This window comes from Bombyx mandarina, chromosome 08, assembly GCF_030267445.1.
Source record: "Bombyx mandarina strain Sakado chromosome 08, ASM3026744v2".
Lineage (NCBI taxonomy): Eukaryota > Metazoa > Arthropoda > Insecta > Lepidoptera > Bombycidae > Bombyx > Bombyx mandarina.
The window spans coordinates 408024-429733 of NC_143215.1; the positions used below are offsets into that span (position 1 = coordinate 408024).

Consider the following 21710-nt stretch of genomic DNA (forward strand, 5'->3'; position numbering starts at 1 on the left):
TACCAAAATTATATTTCTGGTGATCGGATACCTACAGACATAGACAACCTTGAGACATGAGTTATTGTGGGGGGATATACGACAAAGGGAAGATTTTCCACCGACCGGGAGATATTGCTTGACAGACCGACGTGACGGTCTGAATATTGTTGTCCGGAACTTGTATAATATATGCAAGCTTACCTTGAAAATGTCGTAAGCGAAATTTAAGCATCTGTTAAATATTTTTGTGTTCGGTGTTGGCTACTCCCACATTATAAGTCTCCGTTCAAAAGTACAACGATTAAGCACACTTTAAAGCAAAATGCATTACTGCTTCACGGCAGAAATAGGCAGGGTGATAGTACGTACCCGTGCGGGCTCACAAGACATCCTACCACTAGTAATGACGTAAATTAATATTTTGAGGGTTTGATTTGTATTACACGATATTATTCCTTCAGCGTGAAAGTCGTTCGTGAACATTAGTTAAGTACATACGCAAATCTTTGGAAAAAAAAGGTACCTCACCGGATTTGGCAGCTACGGTTCTCCTACACTCAGCCCGCATAGATTGATAGTAAATAAAATAACAGAGCTACGACAAAAACATTTCTATAATGAACACAAACTAATAAAACTAAAATAAATCTGATAGATACCACTTTTGATTACCAATAATAATAATAGTATTTACATTTATAAGGAACAATAAATTATTATACGACTTTTTCTGCCTTCTCTGTTGAACCTAGAAATCAAAAATATTGTTCATTAACTTAGGCGATCTTACGGTCCACTTAGCGATAAGTCATTATTGTCTTTTATGGACGTTGGTAGTTCCAATAGATCAGTCAAGTCAATGTACATATATCGATGCAAAAATCTCCTATGCAAAAGGACATGCATTTGTTTAATTGTATCTTAAAGTTATTAATAACTAAACTCTTTTATGTAATTTATTCCAGCCAATGCTGTTTAATGATTGATGTTTTGATTGTTCACAGAACATTTACAAATTAGATATTCATATTTAAATATATTTAACCTCTATACGATTTATCTTAAAAGAGGTTGATATGTTATAAATATGACATAAATGGATTTTTGAATATTGAGACATTAGAAGAAGGAAAAAAGTGGTGAAGCATTAGCTTTAAATGTTGTTTTACAATGATCATTTTATACACATCAAAAAACAGTTTAAGCTAGTAAAACTATAGTACAAATTGAGTTGCTCTATAAAGAGAAATAACATTTAAAGCTATTGCTTCACCCCTTTTTTATATTTCAATATTCCAAAATGCTTTAAATGCTTCTAATGTTCCTTCTTCTAATTTCTCAATATTCAAAATTCCATTTATGTCATATTTATAACATATTAACCTCTTTTAAGATAAAGCGTTACATATATTAAGATCGATTGGTACACGCACGCCGGAGCATCACTAGAGTACAGCTTTAGCGATCTTGATGACTTTTTATTCGATGTCTTTGTAATTGTCAATGACACATGCTTGACTATTTTTAGGAAACACCGCTGGAACGATCTCCAACCACCAACGACACTCGTAACAGAGCGTGGCCCGTAAAAAAATAAAAACAAACGTATTCGCGAATTAACGTTATTCAATAACTAATTCAGTTGTTTTACTGATCAATTCATTCAAGTTATTGCAATCAGGTACATTATCTGTTGACTGAAGAAACAAATAACATAAAAAGCATAATATTGGTACAGTAAGATATTAACGTACTGTTTAAGTATGTGAAAGTACACGGAAAAATCTTGTGTAGCCTGAAATTTCATCGCAAGAGGAGGTGGGCTTTAGAAAAATACAAGGAACTATTTTATTAGTATAGACGCAGATGAGATATTGGTGTTAGGCAGATAATGTAGTCAATAGATGTCAAGAGGCGAATGTCGTCGCCCACCAAAGTTAATACAATATTATTCTCCAAGACAGGAACAGATAGGGTTCTACCAACGTTAGTATAGTATGTTAATATATTTTTTATTACTTAGATGGGTGGACGAGCTCACAGTTCACCTGGTGTTGAGTGGTAACTGGAGCCCATAGACATCTACAACGTAAATGTCACTACTCAGTATTAAGCAAGATTAAGTTTTTGTGTTTTTACCATTATCAGTTTCTGGTTCATTCCACTTTTGTTTTTTACTGGTCCCGAATATAACGAAGAAAAGGTTACAAATGATGTAAACAGCCGACGATACATAGAACACTTTACGCCAGTCTGCTGGGTCGGTCTGAAAATGAAAACATATACAAGTCTCAAGAGGGCAGTAGCCATAGCCAAAACAGACTGATTTTCGACATTCCAAAAAAATTTTTTTTTTATTCCCGAGATCGCTGGACGAGCTCAGAACCCACCTGGTGTTTATTTTGAGCCCATTGACATCAAAAACGTAAATTCCACTATCCACCTTGAGACATGAGTACCAAGTCTCAGTTTTTTTCAGTACAACGGCTACCCCACCTTTCAAAACAAAACGCATTACTGCTTCACGGCAGAAACAGGCAGAGTAGTAGTAACTACTAGTGACTACCATCTTATCCATTAGGCCACGGCATTTTTGTATAGATTGCTACGAGAGTTACAAACCAAAATACTGAAACAAGTTGATATCTCATTGTTGCGCGTTTAGGCCATCAAATCCCTTACCTCATCTTGTAGCAAGAGTCCGGCGACCAATGGCGCTATGATTGATATTATGTTTGCTATGCAGTTTGTGATGCCCATAAGAGTACCCGCAAAATTTGGTGCCATGTCGATGTGTACCAACTGGAAGAAAACAAAAGTAAGTTTAACAAGTCGCTAGTGAAGTGCGGTTCCGCCCTTCTAAGACTACCGCCAAGTGTATGAAATGGATAGATTTCTTGCAATTACTCGAGCTCCACATATTATTGATACTAACTACAGTGCTATAACAGAAACATTGCCGGGATGAAATCATTTAAGAATACATAGAGGACAAACAAAAATTCATTTTTATTTTCGGCAAGTGTATGCTACATTGGAACTGTGCGACGTCAGAGTATTGTTAATACAATACTCTCTTAATACAATACAATACTCTAAGCAAAATATTGTAAAAATCCCAACAATTTCACCACCAGATCTGCCAATGTAGTGGATTAAAATTATGTATGCCTGATAATGTGCCTTGGAACTTCTTTATCAAGGCCACAGCCACGTAATTGTTTGAATTGATGTATGTCTGCTTGTTTTAATACTTGAATTATATCTACAAGGGGGACACTTTAGCGGTCAACATCATTTAATTCGCATGGTATAAATTTACAATCTGAATGTTTGTTAGAATTTGATAGTTCTGCGGTGTTAGTTGTTGAGACTATTTAGTATATTCAAGTCTGTTCACTATATTATTACGAGTATAATATCACTAAGACTAACACGGAAATAAAGATACCTTGAGAATAATCTCAATATACGTTGATAAATACATCGAAGATAGAAATTTAAGAAGGTGGATAGATATTGAAAATCAAAATTACCGGAACAAATTATTAAAAATTGAAAATAAAATAAGCAGAATATTGAGGCGTAAATTGCGGAGATAAATCAAAATACATTCCACGCGAGAATTGAAATCTAACTGCTGGCGATTTGGAAATATTCAAAATATTCTTAACAAGCGGCCCGCTCCGGCTCCGCTCGGGTCTTTAACAAAAATTTCAAGAACATGTGACGTTGTTTTATTTTTGTAAATAAAAGAACACTTATTACGGCATAACTATAATAGTTAGACATATGCTGTCGCGACTTTTTTTATAAATAATAATGAGTCCTACAAAGCCGTAGTACATTATTTTATTCTATCATCAATAGTTTTCGCAGGGCACGCGATGTAAAGAATATTTTAGGTAATTTTTTACACCTTGGGTTACATTATTGGAGTTTTAGTAAGGATCCCTAATTTTTTCCAAAAAACATTATAGCCCATGTCACTCGGGAATAGTGTAACTTCGAAAAAGTGAAAGAATTTTTCAAATCGGCTCAGTAGTTTCGGAGTCTATTCAATACAAACAAACAAACATTTCCTCTTTATAATATTAGTATAGATATAGATGTCGTGTGACTGAAGCGGTTCGGTGTCGAACGTGTTATACGTTAGTTTTGCATTTGGTTTCTCGAGTGACATAAAAATTATAAAATTATGGAACTAGAATTAGAATACATGATTTTTTATAATTTACGCACCAAATATCCCGTGTAATGACCTGCGTTCAAACTGACGACAGCGGTAAGTAGTGCAACAGCCACCGCTACATTGCCAGCCGGGGAATACGATAACCCGATTAGAGCTATCGCCGGGCCCATGTGACCTAAGAAGAATGGCATAGGTTAAAAGAAATAAAACCAAATCCTGTCAGCCAGATTCCGAAGATTTCAATGTACTAGGCTGTATTTTAGCAACACTGATCAACGAGGGATTTTCATGAAGCTAATTATAAAACTGTTATATTGGCAAATTGTAGATAAGGAATTTTAGAAACGTAAAGAATACATACCAATAGAATTGCTAATCTTCCTGCTAGTAGTAATGCTGAACCAATTCTTCCTCAAAATATAATCTGATAAGTATCCAAAGGGGAAACTAAGCAGATACATTGCCAAGTACGGTAGAGCTGACATCACTCCGTTCTGCAAGGATTTGTTTCAGTAAATTAGCAACTTAAATTAAATAGCTATTTCAGTGTAAAATTTGGTGATCTTAGCTGGTAAACTGGCCTGGGCTTACTTTTTAGTCGATGTCAAAGATATTTGGTAATTATGTTTATGGTTAAAGATATTTGGTATTTGGTGTTCTACGTGGAATTGTTATAATTTATGTGTTTCCGGTACTCATAGCAGAAGTAATAACCTTAGCGAAAGTCTAGTTTTGATGTTCCCGGCCAAAGTGGAGTAAGCTAACGCTCAACATACACCAAAGACTACCGATCATACTCGATCACAATTTTGGAGATGTGTCAGCTGCTTATTTATTTTCCTATTGATTGGCTTATACTCGTATTATGAGGCAAAATTTACCTGTTTAATATCAACTTCCAAAATTTGCTTCATGTAAGAAGGCATCTGCGTCATGAGTGTCCAAAAGCCCCAATTTTGGCCACAGTGAACAATTATTAAAGAGATGAATGGTAAAGATGTTAAAATTGCCTTCCACGGTGTTTTTAATTTCTGAAAACAAAATATGTATATAATATAATATGTGTTAGGCATAATATGTAATATGCACATTAATAGCATGTACACCTTTTGGAATATTTATAATATAAACCTTTTGCTCTTTAACTTGGCCCAACGAGGTCTGGATGTATAAGCGCTCGGTATCACTGATCATCTTCGAGTTCCGCGGAGTGTCAGCACCCAAGAAAACATATACCACAGTCCATATAGCTCCAAGAGTTCCATTCGTATAAAATATAGCTGGCCAGCCCCAATAACTGGCTAAATATCCTGAAATTATCAGCTGTATTGCTGTTCCCAGTTGACCACCTGTAATGAATTTGAACTTATGAAGATATTGAGAATGATAGCAACTTTTGCGGCGGTTCTTCACGACACTTTTCTGGTTAGTGTGCACTGGCAGACGAGAATTACTAAGCTTGTTCTGCCAGAGGTTTTGTGGATAAAGTGCCATCAACGTACGACAACTTCATAGCTTTTTTTTTTATTGCTTAGATGAGTGCACGAGTTCACAGCCCACCTGGTGTTAAGTGGTTACTGGAGCCCATAGACATCTACGACGTAAATGCGCCACCCACCTTGAGATATAAGTTATAAGGTCTCAGTATAGTTACAACGGCTACCCCACCCTTCAAACCGAAACGCATCACTGCTTCACGGCAGAAATAGGCGGGGTGGTGGTACCTACCCGCGCGGACTCACAAGAGGTCCTACCACCAGTAATTACGCAAATTATAATTTTGCGGGTTTGTTTTTTATTACACGTAGGTCCCAGCGAAGCGTGGCCTAATTTTACTCGTTTAAGTTAAATGTTATGCATGTATATTATATGAGAACTTATCGTAACGAGATCAATTTGTATTGGTTTTTAAATCAGATGGCTTCATACAACAATCTTTTACCGGCCCTACAGTATCGCCCCAGGCTCGAATTTGTAACGGCGTGAGCAGAACGCCTATTCTGTTACGGACCGTAGTGACTTCCTTGGCTTATCATTGCTGGGTAAGCTTTGATTAAACAACTATAATACGTAGCGGGGGCTTCAGCTGCCTTTATATCTTAGGTATAAAAACGAGCTTAAAATTACTTGGGCTAAGGCATACCTTAGCCTTAATATTCTTGGGCCCGCGGTTTGCAGTCGCGGACCAGTTCCACATATCCCGAGACCCCCTAAGCGGGGGAACCTCGTAGGAGGTTCATCTCCAAGCACTAAAAAAGGTATATCTTGAGACACAAGTTGGAAAGTTATCTCTTCGGCTTCCAACGGGAACAGCTTTTGCAAGGTAAAATATCTATCTATTATCATTTTAAATCTTTTTTGAGCCAAACAGGAAGACGTAATCGATCTTTCTGGGTATTGAGTTTTACCGGAACCCATACAACCCGTGACAATAATGACACAACCAACCTTGTGTTCGAGGTATCAACGGGCCTCAATAATTATTTAAGGGCTGTTCCAAGCTTTAGATTATTTCATTCTCACCCGAATATATTAATGTTCCAAAGCGACTTTTCTCTTCCAGAGGTATCCATTTCCCTATAAGGTTATGCACTGAAGGGAATATAAAACCCTGGGACAAGCCCTGCAGGACACGGCAGGCACATATCAGTTTCCAGCCTCCCTGTTAAAAAAAATTGTAAATAAATTCATATAAATTTAGTTCAAATATAATTTTTATCTTGATACTCTTAAGTATTTAAAAATATATGTTTTCTAGTTATCTTACAAAACAGAGATTCATATGGTGGCATTATCCACACGGGTTTGTTCTCTTATTTATCGTATTTCCATCGGTAACCGACTATTGGACTGGGGGACTTCCCAGCTTGAACGGCAAAGCTGTTTTTTTGGCCTAAATAATTCTGCCAACTGTTTCACCTCAAAATTAGTATGTAAGGAAATGAAGTGTACATTATCTCATGCTCACAAAACGAGTCTTTATACAGATAATAAAGAGTAACACAAAAAAAATAAAGTAGGAACTCAAGCTTATTGTTGCACTGGGTGTGTAGCTGCAGTACACTGCATTTCAAGAAATTCGTGTCACAAAATTTCAAAGCAAAGGTAAACGAACTCTTCCCCGTGGTCATTGCCCCACCCTTTAAGCGAAATGAATTGTTGATATTTTGATAATTTATTTACCATAATCTCTGTATATGTAACGTAATTAATTAGCCTTTATTACCATAATCTCTGTATATGTAACATAATTAATTAGCGTAATATTCACCGATCCCAAGATGTCTAATAAAATTGAAAAGTTTTACAACTTGAATGCATCAATGACCATGCCAAAGCGAAGAGGATATTTTTTGTTCGGTTTTATTAATATGTATAACCTGTTTTTATTATTATTATAAATATGTATAAAAATAAAATAAAAACTTGAATCACATAAGCATGTCTCATTTCCAACGATACGAAATCGCGAGATTCAAAGAAACACAATAATTAAATTCGACCTATAAATTTGCTTAGCTATAATGAATCGTTGATATTTATTGACGAAAAAAATATAATTTCATTGCTCTTTATTTACAAAATTTAGGTCGACCTTTTTTTTGTGGTTAAAAAGTTAAGAACGTGTTAATTTTTATTTTCCTTAATATAATAATATGTACATTTCATGTTATTCTATCGTTTGACCTACTTTTTGAAGGTAAGGTTTCTATAGCTGACTTTATGCTATTTTATTTTTACTTTTTCGCATTTCTTACTGTGAACGATAGCAATAATTAATATTCATTAACAACGAACATACGGATAGATTCCGATAGCAGTTGTTTTGATGATATTTTTTAATAAGTAGTATATCCACAAGCCTAAGTACCACAATCTTGTCTATTTCCTCCTCAAAGCAGTAACGCAGCAGTTTGAAAGGTGAGCGAGATTTGTATCATCGAGGTCATGGTGCCTTTATAACCATACTAGCGACCCGCCCTCGCTTCGCTTCGGAAACATTAAAACACACATGAAACTAAAAAAATAAAATAAAAAATAAATAAAAAAGTAGCCTATGTTCATCAGGGACAATGTCGGCTTCTAATGGAAAAAGAATTTTTCAAATCGGCCCAGTAGTTTCGGAGCCTATTCGAAACAAACAAACAAATCTTTCCTCTTTATAATATTAGTATAGAAGACTCCTAGTGTACTTGTATCAAGCGAAGCCACTCTCTTGGTTGTCAAATTCCGTAGACAGGAGCGATTTTTTCTAGAAGTATACGTACTTAACAGAGGTCTACAAATGACTTCGACGATAAAGGAATAGCATTCTATAATAAACATCAAACTGCTAAAATTTATAAATTTGCGTAATATCTGATTCTGATGACAGCGCTAATCCTTTTGCCTAATCTTGCCGCAGAGCAGTCTTGCGTTCTGGTTCGAAATTTGGAATCGGTGTCATACAATATTCTAACACTTTTAAACAAGCAAACAACAGAACGACGTCATTATTAGACACGATTGCAACTTACATTGACACAATACAATGGCAGCAAATTTAATAATTGCCAGTTGACAATTAGGTAGCCTTTTCAAGGCAAAATCTTGAACGGTACACTTGCGAGCTGAAGTTAACCATGAAGTGTCAGATAACTGACCCAAGGAAACAATATACAATAGCGGTGCTTGTCCAAAACTGGCCCTTTCACTAGCTGGGTGACTAGTGGGGCTTAGCAGTGTACATGGTAATAGAATAATAACAATAGTAATAATTATAATAGGTCTAACTTTAATATTTGGTTCATTATCGCCTATACCATATGGTAGCCTTTGTAAAATCAGTAAATAAATGGCATGATGTTTGTCGTTTAACTAATTTCAATAGTTTGGGCACACACAGGTACAAACTGGGGCGACGTGTTGTGTGTGACTCCACATGCTTCACTAATTGCGCCGCCCACGCGTTCTCTAGCCTGAACACAGTAAGCCGTGAGCTCTTTCAACCACCAAAGCTATAAAAAAGCGGCCCTGGGATCTCGAGTTAGTCGCAGATTGTTTAGTGTATGTTGTAGCTTCATACGGACCCATGTTAGAATACAATGCGACTGAAGTCTCATGTCTTAACCGTGGCGTTCAAGACATTTTGTGTATGGGCCTCGCTGGTCACTTCACACTAGGTGGGCTTTGAGCTAGTTCTAGAGAACACAACTATGCAATGAAAATATTTAGATTTATTTCGCAAATTGAGTAGTCTCCATCTTATGGTTCCTGGTACCTTCAAGCTAAAGTTAGTGATTAAACTGGCAAGCTGTCCAGTGACTTGATTTATTCTAAGCTCGTCTGCTCATCAGTAAACCAAGAGACCCGGAGTCAGTCCGCGTTTACGACTATTACATTACAGAGATACTTACGTAATGGGCTCCAAGAGGTATCAGCAGTGAAATAGCAGAGTTGATGGCGATACATAGAGTAATGAGAATCGATCCTCCGAATCTAGCAGCCAGCTCACCGCCAGGAATCTGCAGCACTACGTAGCCCCAGAAAAACGAAGAAAGAATCACGCTTTGAATTTGGACATTCCAATCAAAATACTGAAACAATACAATCAGATTAATATAGTCATGATTTTCAAAAACTTTATATAGGTATTTTTGATGTCTTATTTACATTTTTCCCTGTTATTGACATGTACAAGTACTTAACTTAAAACAGTATTCATAATAATATACATAAATATTCATCAAGATAATGGTATATAACCAAGCAGCTTGTCAATTTTTTTACCTGCCAATAACAATACAATGATATGCAACATCTCAGCCTACCTATGATAATAAAATAAAAATATAAGTATATTATTACAAGGAATATTAACCTGTAACTTTAAAAAAAATATATAAACAAAAACTCATTTGTGTTCATTAAACTTTAAATTTTTTACTAGATTTTTAAGTACTCGTAATGTCTTGAGGTTTTACAACCATCATTGTACATAAGATGAGAGTTTATTTCTGTATTTAAACAACATTGTTAAAAAAAATTCTTACTGGTGGTAGGGCCTCTTGTGAGTCCGCGCGGGTAGGTACCACCACCCCGCCTATTTCTGCCGTGAAGCAGTAATGCGTTTCGGTTTCAAGGGTAGGGCAGCCGTTGTAACTATACTTGAGACCTTAGAACTTATATCTCAAGGTGGGTGGCGCATTTACGTTGTAGATGTCTATGGGCTCCAGTAACCACTTAGCACCAGGTGGGCTGTGAGCTCGTCCACCCATCTAAGCAATAAATAAAATAAAAAAATTCCCACCTTCACTGAGACTCAATCAACAATAATAAAATTTATATAAAATAACACATTTTCTAAGTGTTTGATAAACGTTGTAATTTCGACGTTGTTCATTCTTGTAGTGGCAATAACCTTCGTAAGGTCTGATGGGCAACATTTGTTTACTTTACTTAAGAATGCTTTTGTTTTGGTTGTCGTCAAGCCAGGTAATGACAAGAGGATAATGTTGTTCTAAATTGGATCAAGAAATCCTCTAAAAGCAAAAAAATACACGGTTTTGATCAAAAGGGATCTATTGAATCATTGTACGCTCTAAAATCAGTCCTTCCTAGATAGTGCATTCAAACTATTTTCGGGAATTCGTGTAAAGTCGTTTATTAATTATACCGCTTTCCTACCTATTCTTGCGAGATTAAAAATCAGTATTATTTTAATAATGTACACTACTCATATGTAATAAAACTGCATTTAGCTGTTATAATAATATTACAACCAGGATACGGTGTAAGTAGTAGGTGTAGTGTAATGTTCTGAATAAGCATGAATTACAAATTAAAATATGAAGTAAATTTAAAAAGACTACACCGAATGTCAAAACATGTTGGATTTGAGAACTTTCAGATTGAGGCACGCTCTTAGAATTTATTATTTTTGATGGCAGTCTTATTTAATATAGGAGGAAGCTAGATTGTAGCAGCAGCAAATAAATAATCGGCACGAGTCTTGAGCTCTGACCTTGAAATCCATTTTTGGGCATGTTTGGGGGAACAAAGCAACGGAGACGTGGCGCTGGCCATGTTGATTACGTGATTGGATCTTTCCATGTCGCGTCACATGCCGTCAGTTGTGATTGGTTCCCTGTGTTGTGCACGCGCATTACTCCAGCAAACTACACTTTCATCCAATTTTATTAGCCACGCGTTTTTTTATCAATCTCTTTTAATTTATATTGTTTTTGGTAAGTATTCATCAACTTAGTATTATTATAATATTCCAATAATGTAATATTTTAAAATTTATTCTCATAATGAAAATATATCCATTGTTAAGTAGTAAAGTAATCAATAACTCTGATGAAATAAAAAATAAAATCAATTAAATGAATTAATTGATTTAAATTGAAAGAACATAAGCACATCCCTAAAATCTATATTTAATTGTTGCAGTCTAATTTAATCTATCTATCTAAATAGATAACAGAAGGAATTGGTAAACTTTTGGAAGTCGGTTAAAAATAGGGTTATTTCTGACTATATTAGGAGCGAAACCCCGCCAAAACTATTATAAAATTACTAATACATTTTTAAATCCGAAATTGAACGAAATTAATTTGATTATAAAAAATATACATTAAATACATGAATAGACCATTTATTTTGACCCTAAGTACACGATGCGCTGACGGTCACAATCTTTTGTCGAGAGCTCAAGACTCGTGCCGATTACTATAAAGGTGACGATACGAAAAAAAAAACACATTTGCTTTTAATTTAGATCAAGTTAAAGCTGTATAAATAAGTTGAGTAATGCATATCGTTACAAAACATTATATTTCAGAAATATAGAAAAAAACACCAGACTCATACCTAATATCGATAGTCTAGTCAGATACGTTCGATGTGTGTTTTAAACTATGGTCATCTGTTTCAAATCAAAAGTTGTTTTCAGATTTCCTTAATATGCATTTTCTAAGACCCCTTATCTTGTCGATAGCAATCTGATTTTAAGATATACTTTACAGATATTTTTATATGAATATTTGTCAATGTCACGAATCATGTGGGGTTTTTTGAGTTTAGATAAATCAAATTGATTTGAAATTTCGTTGTTTCGTTCGTTTATATCAAGAAGAACGATCTAAGATCTCTAGAAAAATAGGCTATGGTTCTACAATATATTATAAAGTGCATAATAATATGATTCAGGACACATACGCGGTTTTCATGAACTCCGAAATTTTGGTCACTTTGCATTATTCGAAATTAATAGTATAATGCAAACCAAAACCACTTAAAAGGAGGACCTTGAGGTTAGGTAATCTATATTGCATAGATGGGTTAACACGAGCGCACAGCCCACCTGGTGCTAAGTGATTACCGGAGCCAAAAGACATCTACAACGTAAATACCGCCACCCACTTTGAGATATGAGGTCTAACGTCTTATTATATTATAGTTACAACGGCTGCCCCACCCTTAAAACCAAAACGCTTCACGGCAGAAATAGGCAGGATAGTGATACCTACCCGTGCGGACTCACCAGAGGTCCTTCCACCAGTAAAGTAGTAGATATCCGCAACCAAATAACCATCTACATATATTTTCGTCTTCTACATACATACGAGTGTATTTACTTATATTATTATAACGTAAATAGGGAAACATTATAGTAGTAGCCAGCGGCTTGGCTTTGCTCCTTACAGAATTGATGGCCATGAGCGCCAAAATACCAAGTACATTTTAAATGAAAATATTGGAAAAGATTATGTCAAAGAGTTTTTTAGTGACCTCACGCAACTTTGTTAGCCTCAGATGAGATGACTGATCCGTAAGCCCTGGCATGGATTTGAATAAATCAGAATGTACCGAAGAGAGACATGCTCGAAGAGAGAAAAGTGGACTGAGGATTATTTTATGATGATACCTTAATTTCTTTTATCATCACACCATCCACCGTAGTGACAGACTTTATTTCTATTAAGTGCCTCCGCTGCGTTCATGCACATTTCTTTCCATTGCAGCCACGTTACTGGATATGTTTGGCTCTAGAATTAAATTCTTTCCACGGTATTTTCAGGATGTCATAGCTTGCTACTTTTCAAATTATTTTTAAAAACAGTTCTTAGCGCCAAAAATCCATAAACGAGCGCATTTAAAATTGATCAGCATTTTCATTTCCTTTCAACATCAACATGTTCAGGTACATTAAACAGGTAAATTAAGTTGACACTTTTGTGTCTTCCTAGTCTGAGCTAGCAAACTTTAAGTTAACCATAAGTCATGATTCTACTCACGTCTTCATTACTTGAATCAGTCATGGCGACTATGGCGATGCTCATGTTCACTCTCATCGAAAATGCAAGCAGCATGGCAAAAAACAATAACAACGCCTGCAGGTGGCGTACTCCGAGGAGGGCATCTGAAAACATTCAAAAGTACATATCAGAGGAAACGATAAAGATACACAATATAGACCATGGGTCTATGTGTATCATTGTATGTGACCACTAAGCTCACTTTTCAAACCTTGTTTGAACAAGAACCCCTCAGGATTCTATTTATTGACAAGGGAAGCTTATGCACGTTTTTTCCCATGATACGGCTGTTAGACGAGGCAACTTTATTCCGCCATAATAATCTTTGGCCAGCCCATACCTTGGGCCGCGAAGGTCAAGTACTTAGGAGTCACCTTCGATGAAGGAATGATAGTCCGTCTACATATCAGGACAGTACCCGACCGTGCCGCGTTCTCACTCGGTCGTCTCTACCCCATCATCGACCAGCGAAGTAAATTGTCCCTTCACTACAAAACTTGGTTATGTTTCCTCATGCCTTATATTATAAGTGTAGTGCTTACTCATGCGGCCGGCACGCATATGGTTTTGCAGGATAGCCATCGGAGCACCATGGTTTGTGAAGAACGTAGATTTTCGAAGACAGTGAGAACGCTTCTTCGATAAAGCGGCGTGATATGATAATCCTCTTATTTTGGCCACCTCAAATTACAAACCCGACTGAGACGACGGGGCAACGCGAAGCCGCTGTCGCACTAAGCACATCCTATCAGATGCTCCCTATCTACTATCGATGCTTTAGGCACTTCAAACATGGGTTACAGTCCTCGTCGAACTTGTGGAATGCGTTCGACGTGCAACCTAGTCCATAGAAACAACTCATTGAGTCTCTCGTGGGATCTTTTCAATGTGTTGCGGTTCCGATCTGGTGGTAAATTTAGTAAAACACTCCACTTGCTAGGACTAGTGTTAGCAAGTCCTCTTAAGTTGATCTCCTTCAGATGTCCGTACCGCGCGTACTTGGAATAGCCCCTTACTAACGATTTCGTTAATTATTACTGGTGGTAGGATTTTTTGTGAGTCCGCAAGGGTGGGTACCGCCACCCTGTCTATTTCTGCGGTGAAGCAGTAACGCGTTTCGGTTTGAAGAGTGGGGCAGCCGTTGTAACTATACTTGAGACCTTAGAACTCATATCTCAAGGTGGGTGGCGCATTTACGTTGTAGATGTCTATGGGCTCCAGTAATCACTTAACACTAGGTAGGTGGGCTGTGAGCTCGTCCACCTATCTAAGCAATAAAAATAATAAAAAAGAACGTAGTAAAAAAGTAGATGCTTTATGGAGTACGGAACAAATCTGTAAAAGTATTGAGCGAGCCCAGTTGTTCAGACAATAGGACTAGCCTTCCTTCTGTTTTTAGTTCCAAGGACAACAAGAATTTGCTAGTACAATGTATTGAGAGCCTTCACGGGCACAACCGACCCATCTGTTTTATAAATCCTGAGTTTCAAATTGTAGGATGGGTTCATCGTTTTCGATTACTAAAAAAGACTTCCACCCACGTTCTACAGTGAGAGACAATATTCATGTTGTGATCGGGCTTAGTAACCACTTCATTAAATGTGGTTCGTGAGCTCATCTATCCATCAACAGGAAAAAGAGCGAGAATCACCTGTTGGCGATGCTTCGTAGATTATGTCATTGTTATATTATAACTGTATTTAATATTATCTGTTAGTATCTGCCTTTAAAGTTTAGTATTTTTGCTACTGGTACTCTTGACTTCGGATTAGTTACTTCTTTTACAACCCACCTGGTGTTAAGTGGTCACTGGAACTCATAGACATTTACAACGTAAATGCGCCACACACCTTGAGATATAAGTTCTAAGGTCTCAGTATAGTTACAACGGCTGCCCTACCTTTCAAACCGAAACGCATTACTGCTTCACGGCAGAAATAGGCGGGGCGGTGGTACCTACCCGTGCGGACTCACAAGAGGTCCTACCACCAGTAAACTTGACAGCATTAATAGAAAGTTTGCTAATTGTGTACTGGATGACATTATTGGATATATGCAAAACGAACTGAATACTGTTTACTGTACATATACACATATATACAATATTAACATAACTGGATAATTAAATAATATCAACTAACTACCTTCAGTTAAGGTAAAATATGGCAATTCAAATACACATTGTCCATATGTACAATGTTGTGTCTCCAGCCAGCTCGCACGGCTGCTACGGAAGACTTCATTTCTGTTCTGTTGGTTCAGGACTACGCCGACCGCACCAGTAGCTAATACCTAATACTGTAGCTGTGTCTGTCCATTCATTATGGTAAAAATATTTAATAACAGAGAATAGCTTACCCGGCTTCTTAACTTCAGCAATATCTTCGACACCCATTTTAATTTATGTTGTAATATTATAACTTCTCCAACAATTCCAATGCACAAACTAAAATCGTCTCAATTAAAAACCGGTTTATGTCATGAGAATCGTAAAAATACATAAATAATTTAGGACGAAATTTTTAAGCAAAAAAAACATTACTACTTTTTTTAAATTAAGTGGTTGATCAAATCATTTATAATTTTATATGAGTTAGAATACTTTGTGAAGTGTTTAAAACAGGTAGAATTTTATATAAATTATTTATATAAACAGTGTTTCAACAGGCGTGCGTGCGCAATCGCCTCGTTTTCAAAACTAAGTTGTACTCCTGAGATTTTTTTTCTCTTAGTAGCAGCTGCTTGGCAATGAAGCATTGTACTATCAAAGTCACGGATGGTGCAATCATAAAACGTGATAAATTTAATAACTTACTATGGCATTTGTTACCTTCTAACACTGAGACGTAAATATTTAATTATCTGTTATAACTGTTGCGTTGAATGAATGTTTTTGGGGCTTCGATTGACCAAAAATTAAACCCTCAGACTGAAATACTCGTGGAAGATTGGCACTATTTACATAAAAAAAAGTAAAATATGTATTTAATTAAATAGATACAAAACTAGATATATCGATTATTGAGGGAATAAACTAAACGGGTTACAACATTGCGTGGTAATTGTTAAATTCGTTTTCTAATTATTATTTTTAAGTCTTTGGTGAGTGAGACGTGCCGTTTTTAAGAAGTCCAATGTATGTCTGTTTTAGAATTAAGAATGCAAAATTCTTAAATAAAATATGTAAATAAAGGAATTAAGTATAAACTATAAGCAAAGTTTTTTTGCGCAAAATACCTCGAATAGTTATCTGTCTATCACATTCGGATGGCGTTGAGCATACGGACAAAACCGCTCGAGGAAGGATATTCCATAACGACCTCCTGGAAGTTATTTGATTCCAAAGTTTGGTGGTATAACTGGTGGTAGGACGTATTGTAAGTCTGCACGGGTGGTACCATCCTATCTGACGCGAAGCAGACATGCATTTGGGTGTGAAAGCTAAGATAGGCTCCGATAGTCACTTAACATCATGCGGGTCGTGAACTCGCTCATCTAAATGATTTAAAAAGACAGATGTGGTAAAAACTATCTCTGGATTAATAAGAGTGTTCCTAAGTAGTAGGAATAAGCTTGGTTCTAGTGGCGATTAATGTGATGACCAACTAGAGATGTTTTTTTTTTTTATAATAATAATAATTTATTTATTTATTTATTTCTTAAAGCCATAGTACAAATACAAATAGAAATTAACCTTATAATTTATTTTGTAAGCTTTTGAAAGAGCTGTGAACAGGTGCTGCGGACTAGTGTTGAGAGATCATTAGGTGTTATCATTTAAGAAGGTCATTATGCGTGTGTGTGTGAATGTTCTAATGATGATGATAATAATACTACTAATAATGATAATACTAGTGGCCAGCTGCTACTCGATACTATCCCGAAGCGTTTGTCTTAGTCAGGAACCCTTCACGGCTTGTTCGACTCGCTCTTGCCGGTTTTTTTATGTTGATTTCATGGTGCTTTTTATTTTAACTGGGTCAATTGATTATTTCTGCAATGCGCTGCTTAAATATTAATAAAAGTAGCGCTATTTGATTATGCAAACAAATATAACATACGATATAATATATAGATCTGCGTTTTCAGTATTTTTATGTCATTATGTACAATAAATAATTTATTTATATTATTAATTCTTAAAAAAAATATATTAAGAGCAATCGTAGGTCATATTGCAAGTCCTGGCTGCTGCCAAGTCATTTTTTTCCTACCTAAGCTGAGAGCCTTGAGAGGATATATCAGCGTAACCTTAACTAGTAGGTGAGCTCATGGGGTTCAAACCTGACGACGTTGCTAACACGAACCCTAGCAAGAGCAGTGCTTCGTGGAATCTACCACCGGATTGGAAATGCGACCCACTGAGAAGATCCGACAAGAAACTCAGTGGGCTGTATCTGAGGGTTAATTTACTCGTCGAGCCCTTCGTCGCAAACGACGGGTTCGACGAGAACAATCACCGGTGCTTGAGGTGCCTAAAAACACCGTTAATGGATCGGGAGGATCCGAAATGGCGTGTTTGGGGCGACGTCGACTGCTTTCCATTCTGTCCGCAGGATTGGGAAATGTAGTTACCGTCGGCCACGATAAGAGGGTTCTCGTGTCGTGCCGCTTTATTGAAGTGGTGCCAAGTCATGTGATGCGTAGAAGCTTCTAAAACCTCTGCACTTCTGTTGAAGCTACCAACTTACACAATCCTCGTGGCGCTGGGCACAAGTGGTCGCCCATACACATCATATTAATTCACTGCTTATATTTAAATTTTCTTCAAATAAACTCAGATTTATTTAGCGAAACTGCATTATTTGTAATATTGAGCGATTTGTTCGAGAAAATAAGTCTGTATAATTTATTCCATAATTTTAAAGCTATTGCATAGCTTTTATCGCGGGCTTTGATCGCACCGACCGAATCGAGGAATTCCGTATAGAAAATAAAACCTAACACCCCCACTCCGCCTACCATGTAGCTGGCGTTCAACACATTCCCACGTTGCGCTTGTGTAGTGTTTGTGAATAAGCGCGCGGCGTGACGTCGCACTGCATGCGCATCATGAAAAGTCTGCCCATCTCTCTCTCGCGCGGTCTAGCTTATGAGTGTGAAGGGGACAGTTAATGTTTTGCTTTTATTAATGTTTATAAATACACCGTGGTCTTATTTTATTATTGTTTTAATATTAAATTATTATTGTCTAATTATAATTGCATGAGTTGATAAAAAATGTTATGCAATTCCTAGCTTTATCGCGGCAATCCCCGAGTGCCACACGTGTTTCTTTATTTATTCTTTTCTTCCATCATTTGTTTTTTATAACGAGTTTTCATAAGCTCTTCTAACTTATAGTAACAAGTGTCGATTGTTCAAATAAATGCTTTTTAAATATTCTACGTAAACCCACATTGCTAATTCTACTGGACTGAACATTGAGCGTATTTTAATGTTACTTATCAAATATATATTAAACCTTGGGTGTTAGTTACTCTGGGCTTTTTTTGCCATCCTTTGAGTGTTTCTCTTATAATAAAACCATTTCCTGTGACTCTGAACTTTAAGTTTATTCCCTATCAGTATAATACAATAATCCTTGAAAATTGGATAATTTGGTTTGATACTGCTGAAGAGTTTCATTTTTTGTAAAATACCGACACATCTCAAACTTGTCACTCAACATATCTTGTGCTTTGATAAAATAAAATAAAACGTATTTTTTTATCGGCACTTAACGTATCCTGAGTGTTTTTTCTTAAGTGAAATTTTTGGAATAGAATTTTCTATGACGGGGGGTCAAACTTACTATGTAACTCAAAACCACAACCGGTTGGGTGGTCACGTTGTATACTATATTACTTCTGTTAGATTTTGTCTTTTTAATACGCTTTTATTAGTTTCAGACGTAAGTATGTTAGTATGTAATGGAATCTTTGAACATGATTTTGACCTCCTTCTAAACGTCGGATTAACTCGAAATTTGGTATACATATTAAAGACCGATGTAAAGTCAATATTAAAAAAAATATTGAAAAAGTTGAAATTCAACAAAAAAATGAAAAATAAATAATAGTTTAAAAAAACAAAAAAATACGCTACCCAACTAAAAAAGTAGAAGATAAATTTTAATAAATCGGAATTAAAAATAGTGTATAAAAAATTGATTTTATTGTAAAAAAAGCGTGGGGTGCATGGTACATGGTAGTTATAAATATTTTATGAACAGATATGAAGTAGAAGGGTTATTTTGATAATATCCTGAAAAGCACCCCACGCTTTTTTTAAATTTATTCACAGTTATAGGCTTATTTTAAATGGACCAAATCGAAATAGAGCGTTGATTTTCTTTGCTAATATTATCATCAGGCTTTGTTTGAGTGTGCTAATTTCCTGTTTTAATAACTCCATTTCATTATCGGCAATTAGTAATTGTTGGTTAACCCATTGCTGCCAAAGAGTTGCTTTCTTTAGAAATAAATTAGGCATCGATACCAGTGGATCCCTCTAGGATTGTGAGACTATTTCACTGATAGGTACTTTATTCCGAAGAAGTAACAGCATACCAGAATAATAAAAATAATGAAAAGAATTAAAAGAATAATAGTTCTAGAAGTTGTCGTGGCCTAAAGGATGAAACCCGGTGCATTCGTATCAGCAATGCTAGGGTGTTCCAATCCCGCTGTCGGATACTAATTTTTCTAATGAAATACGTACATAACACACGTTCATGAGTCCCTACCATGATCAATTGATAAAAGTGTAATAAAAATTAAACCTTCTAAAAAATTAATTAGTGTAATTACTGGTTACATTAAAAACTAGACCTGTGCTTCCCAACATTTTTTGTGCCATGCCCCACTATAAAATTTCTAAAATTTTTATGCGGTGTGGGGGGACACATCATTTTTAACATAAATAAAATATTTGTTCATTTAAGAAACATAAATGATAGGTTTTAGGAAGAAATCACTACTAAATTATTAGCAAAACACAATAAGTAATATTTTAAAATATATGGAATAAAAAACTGAAATTCATAATAATTTTAATACAGATTCTCTATATTAATTTATTGCCCCCCTTAATTATTAAATTGCCCCCATGCGGTACGTAGGCCAACACGTCGGTGTTTCCCAACGGAAACACCGAACTAGACCCATAAATTACTCATTCTCTGTTTCGTTTCTGTTGCTGTAGTGACATGGCACAATGTAAGCACAGGTTAGTTCAGGCCCGGGCCTAATTCTGTTGCGATGCAACCATGCCATTTAATTCGAGAGGTATCCAACTTTGACCAACACCTTAAGGTGGGCGACGGCAATTATCTTTGTGTGTTACTTGCTGCAATGTGAATCCGACTTAAATTCAATACCAGATTTAATTTTGAAGTAATAGTTCGTTCTGGGCTCATGAAAACGATGCATTTATAATAAAAAGCAATCAAGTATCAGATGGTGGTAGGACCTCTTGGGAGTCCGCACGGGTAGGTACCACCACCCCGCCTATTTCCGCCGTGAAGCAGTAATTCGTTTCGGTTCGTAGGGTGGGGTAGCCGTTGTAACTATACTGAGATCTTAGAACTTATATCTCGAGGTGGGTGGCGCATTTACGTTGTAGATGTCAATGGGCTCCAGTAACCACTTAACATCAAGTGGGCCGTGAGCTCGTCCATCTATCTAAGCAATAAAAAAAAAAAAGTAAATAACAATTTTTTTTCTCCGGTTTCCTCGAGTCGGAGACATAGTAATTAAAACGATATTAACAGCTAAATCTCATGTTTATTGTTTTCATTTTATTATTTCTGATGCTTTACATCCTTTACAGTTTTTGTGACAATGGAAGACCTCGTTGTTATTCAAAAACTGTAAAGCAATGAAAATGTTTAACGCAAGTATAAGCTCTAAAAATATGTGGGCTTCTTTTTTGTCAAGTTTAAAGCTGTTCTTGCGTTAATCTGTATTGGTTCAATAAGCTTGTATTTTGGTGACTTTTTGTCGGGAATTTCGGTCCTCTGTGTACCAAATCGAAGGAGGAATCTGCCATACGTGTCCTAAGCAACGCTATCGTAATGATAAAGATCGTATCTAAGCAACAGCTTATCTTGAAATTACCTAACAGATAATCTCATGGTAAAATTTATCAACATTTAGAGTTATGAAGGAAACTTTTCAGGGTCTCCTAGATTAGCGGTATCACATACTTCTCATCCGAGAGGTTGTGATTTGAGATTAGATAGCCCCCTCGTC

At 36.1% G+C, this 21710-nt stretch overlaps 1 protein-coding gene across 1 annotated transcript; it reads right to left on the reverse strand.

Annotated features, from left to right (window-relative positions):
- Positions 1 to 578: 578 nt before the first annotated feature.
- Positions 579 to 16178, reverse strand: LOC114244986 (putative inorganic phosphate cotransporter). Its single transcript, XM_028176986.2, has 11 exons — positions 15835 to 16178; positions 13456 to 13580; positions 9571 to 9750; positions 6698 to 6836; positions 5306 to 5523; positions 5056 to 5205; positions 4536 to 4668; positions 4225 to 4349; positions 2665 to 2784; positions 2122 to 2248; positions 579 to 730 (listed from the first exon to the last, which is right to left on the reverse strand). The coding sequence occupies exons 1-11, from the start codon at positions 15869 to 15871 to the stop codon at positions 699 to 701; spliced, it is 1386 nt and encodes a 461-aa protein (XP_028032787.2). The 5' UTR covers positions 15872 to 16178; the 3' UTR covers positions 579 to 698.
- Positions 16179 to 21710: the final 5532 nt, after the last annotated feature.

Coding starts and splice junctions, on each gene's coding strand:
- LOC114244986 (XM_028176986.2), bottom strand. CDS start 15,871: ATGGGTGTCGAAGATATTGCTGAAGTTAAGAAGCCGG. Junction 5,206..5,305: donor GCCAAGTTAAAGAGCAAAAG/GTTTATATTATA, acceptor TTTTGTTTTCAG/AAATTAAAAACACCGTGGAA. Junction 2,249..2,664: donor GACTCTTGCTACAAGATGAG/GTAAGGGATTTG, acceptor TTTCATTTTCAG/ACCGACCCAGCAGACTGGCG.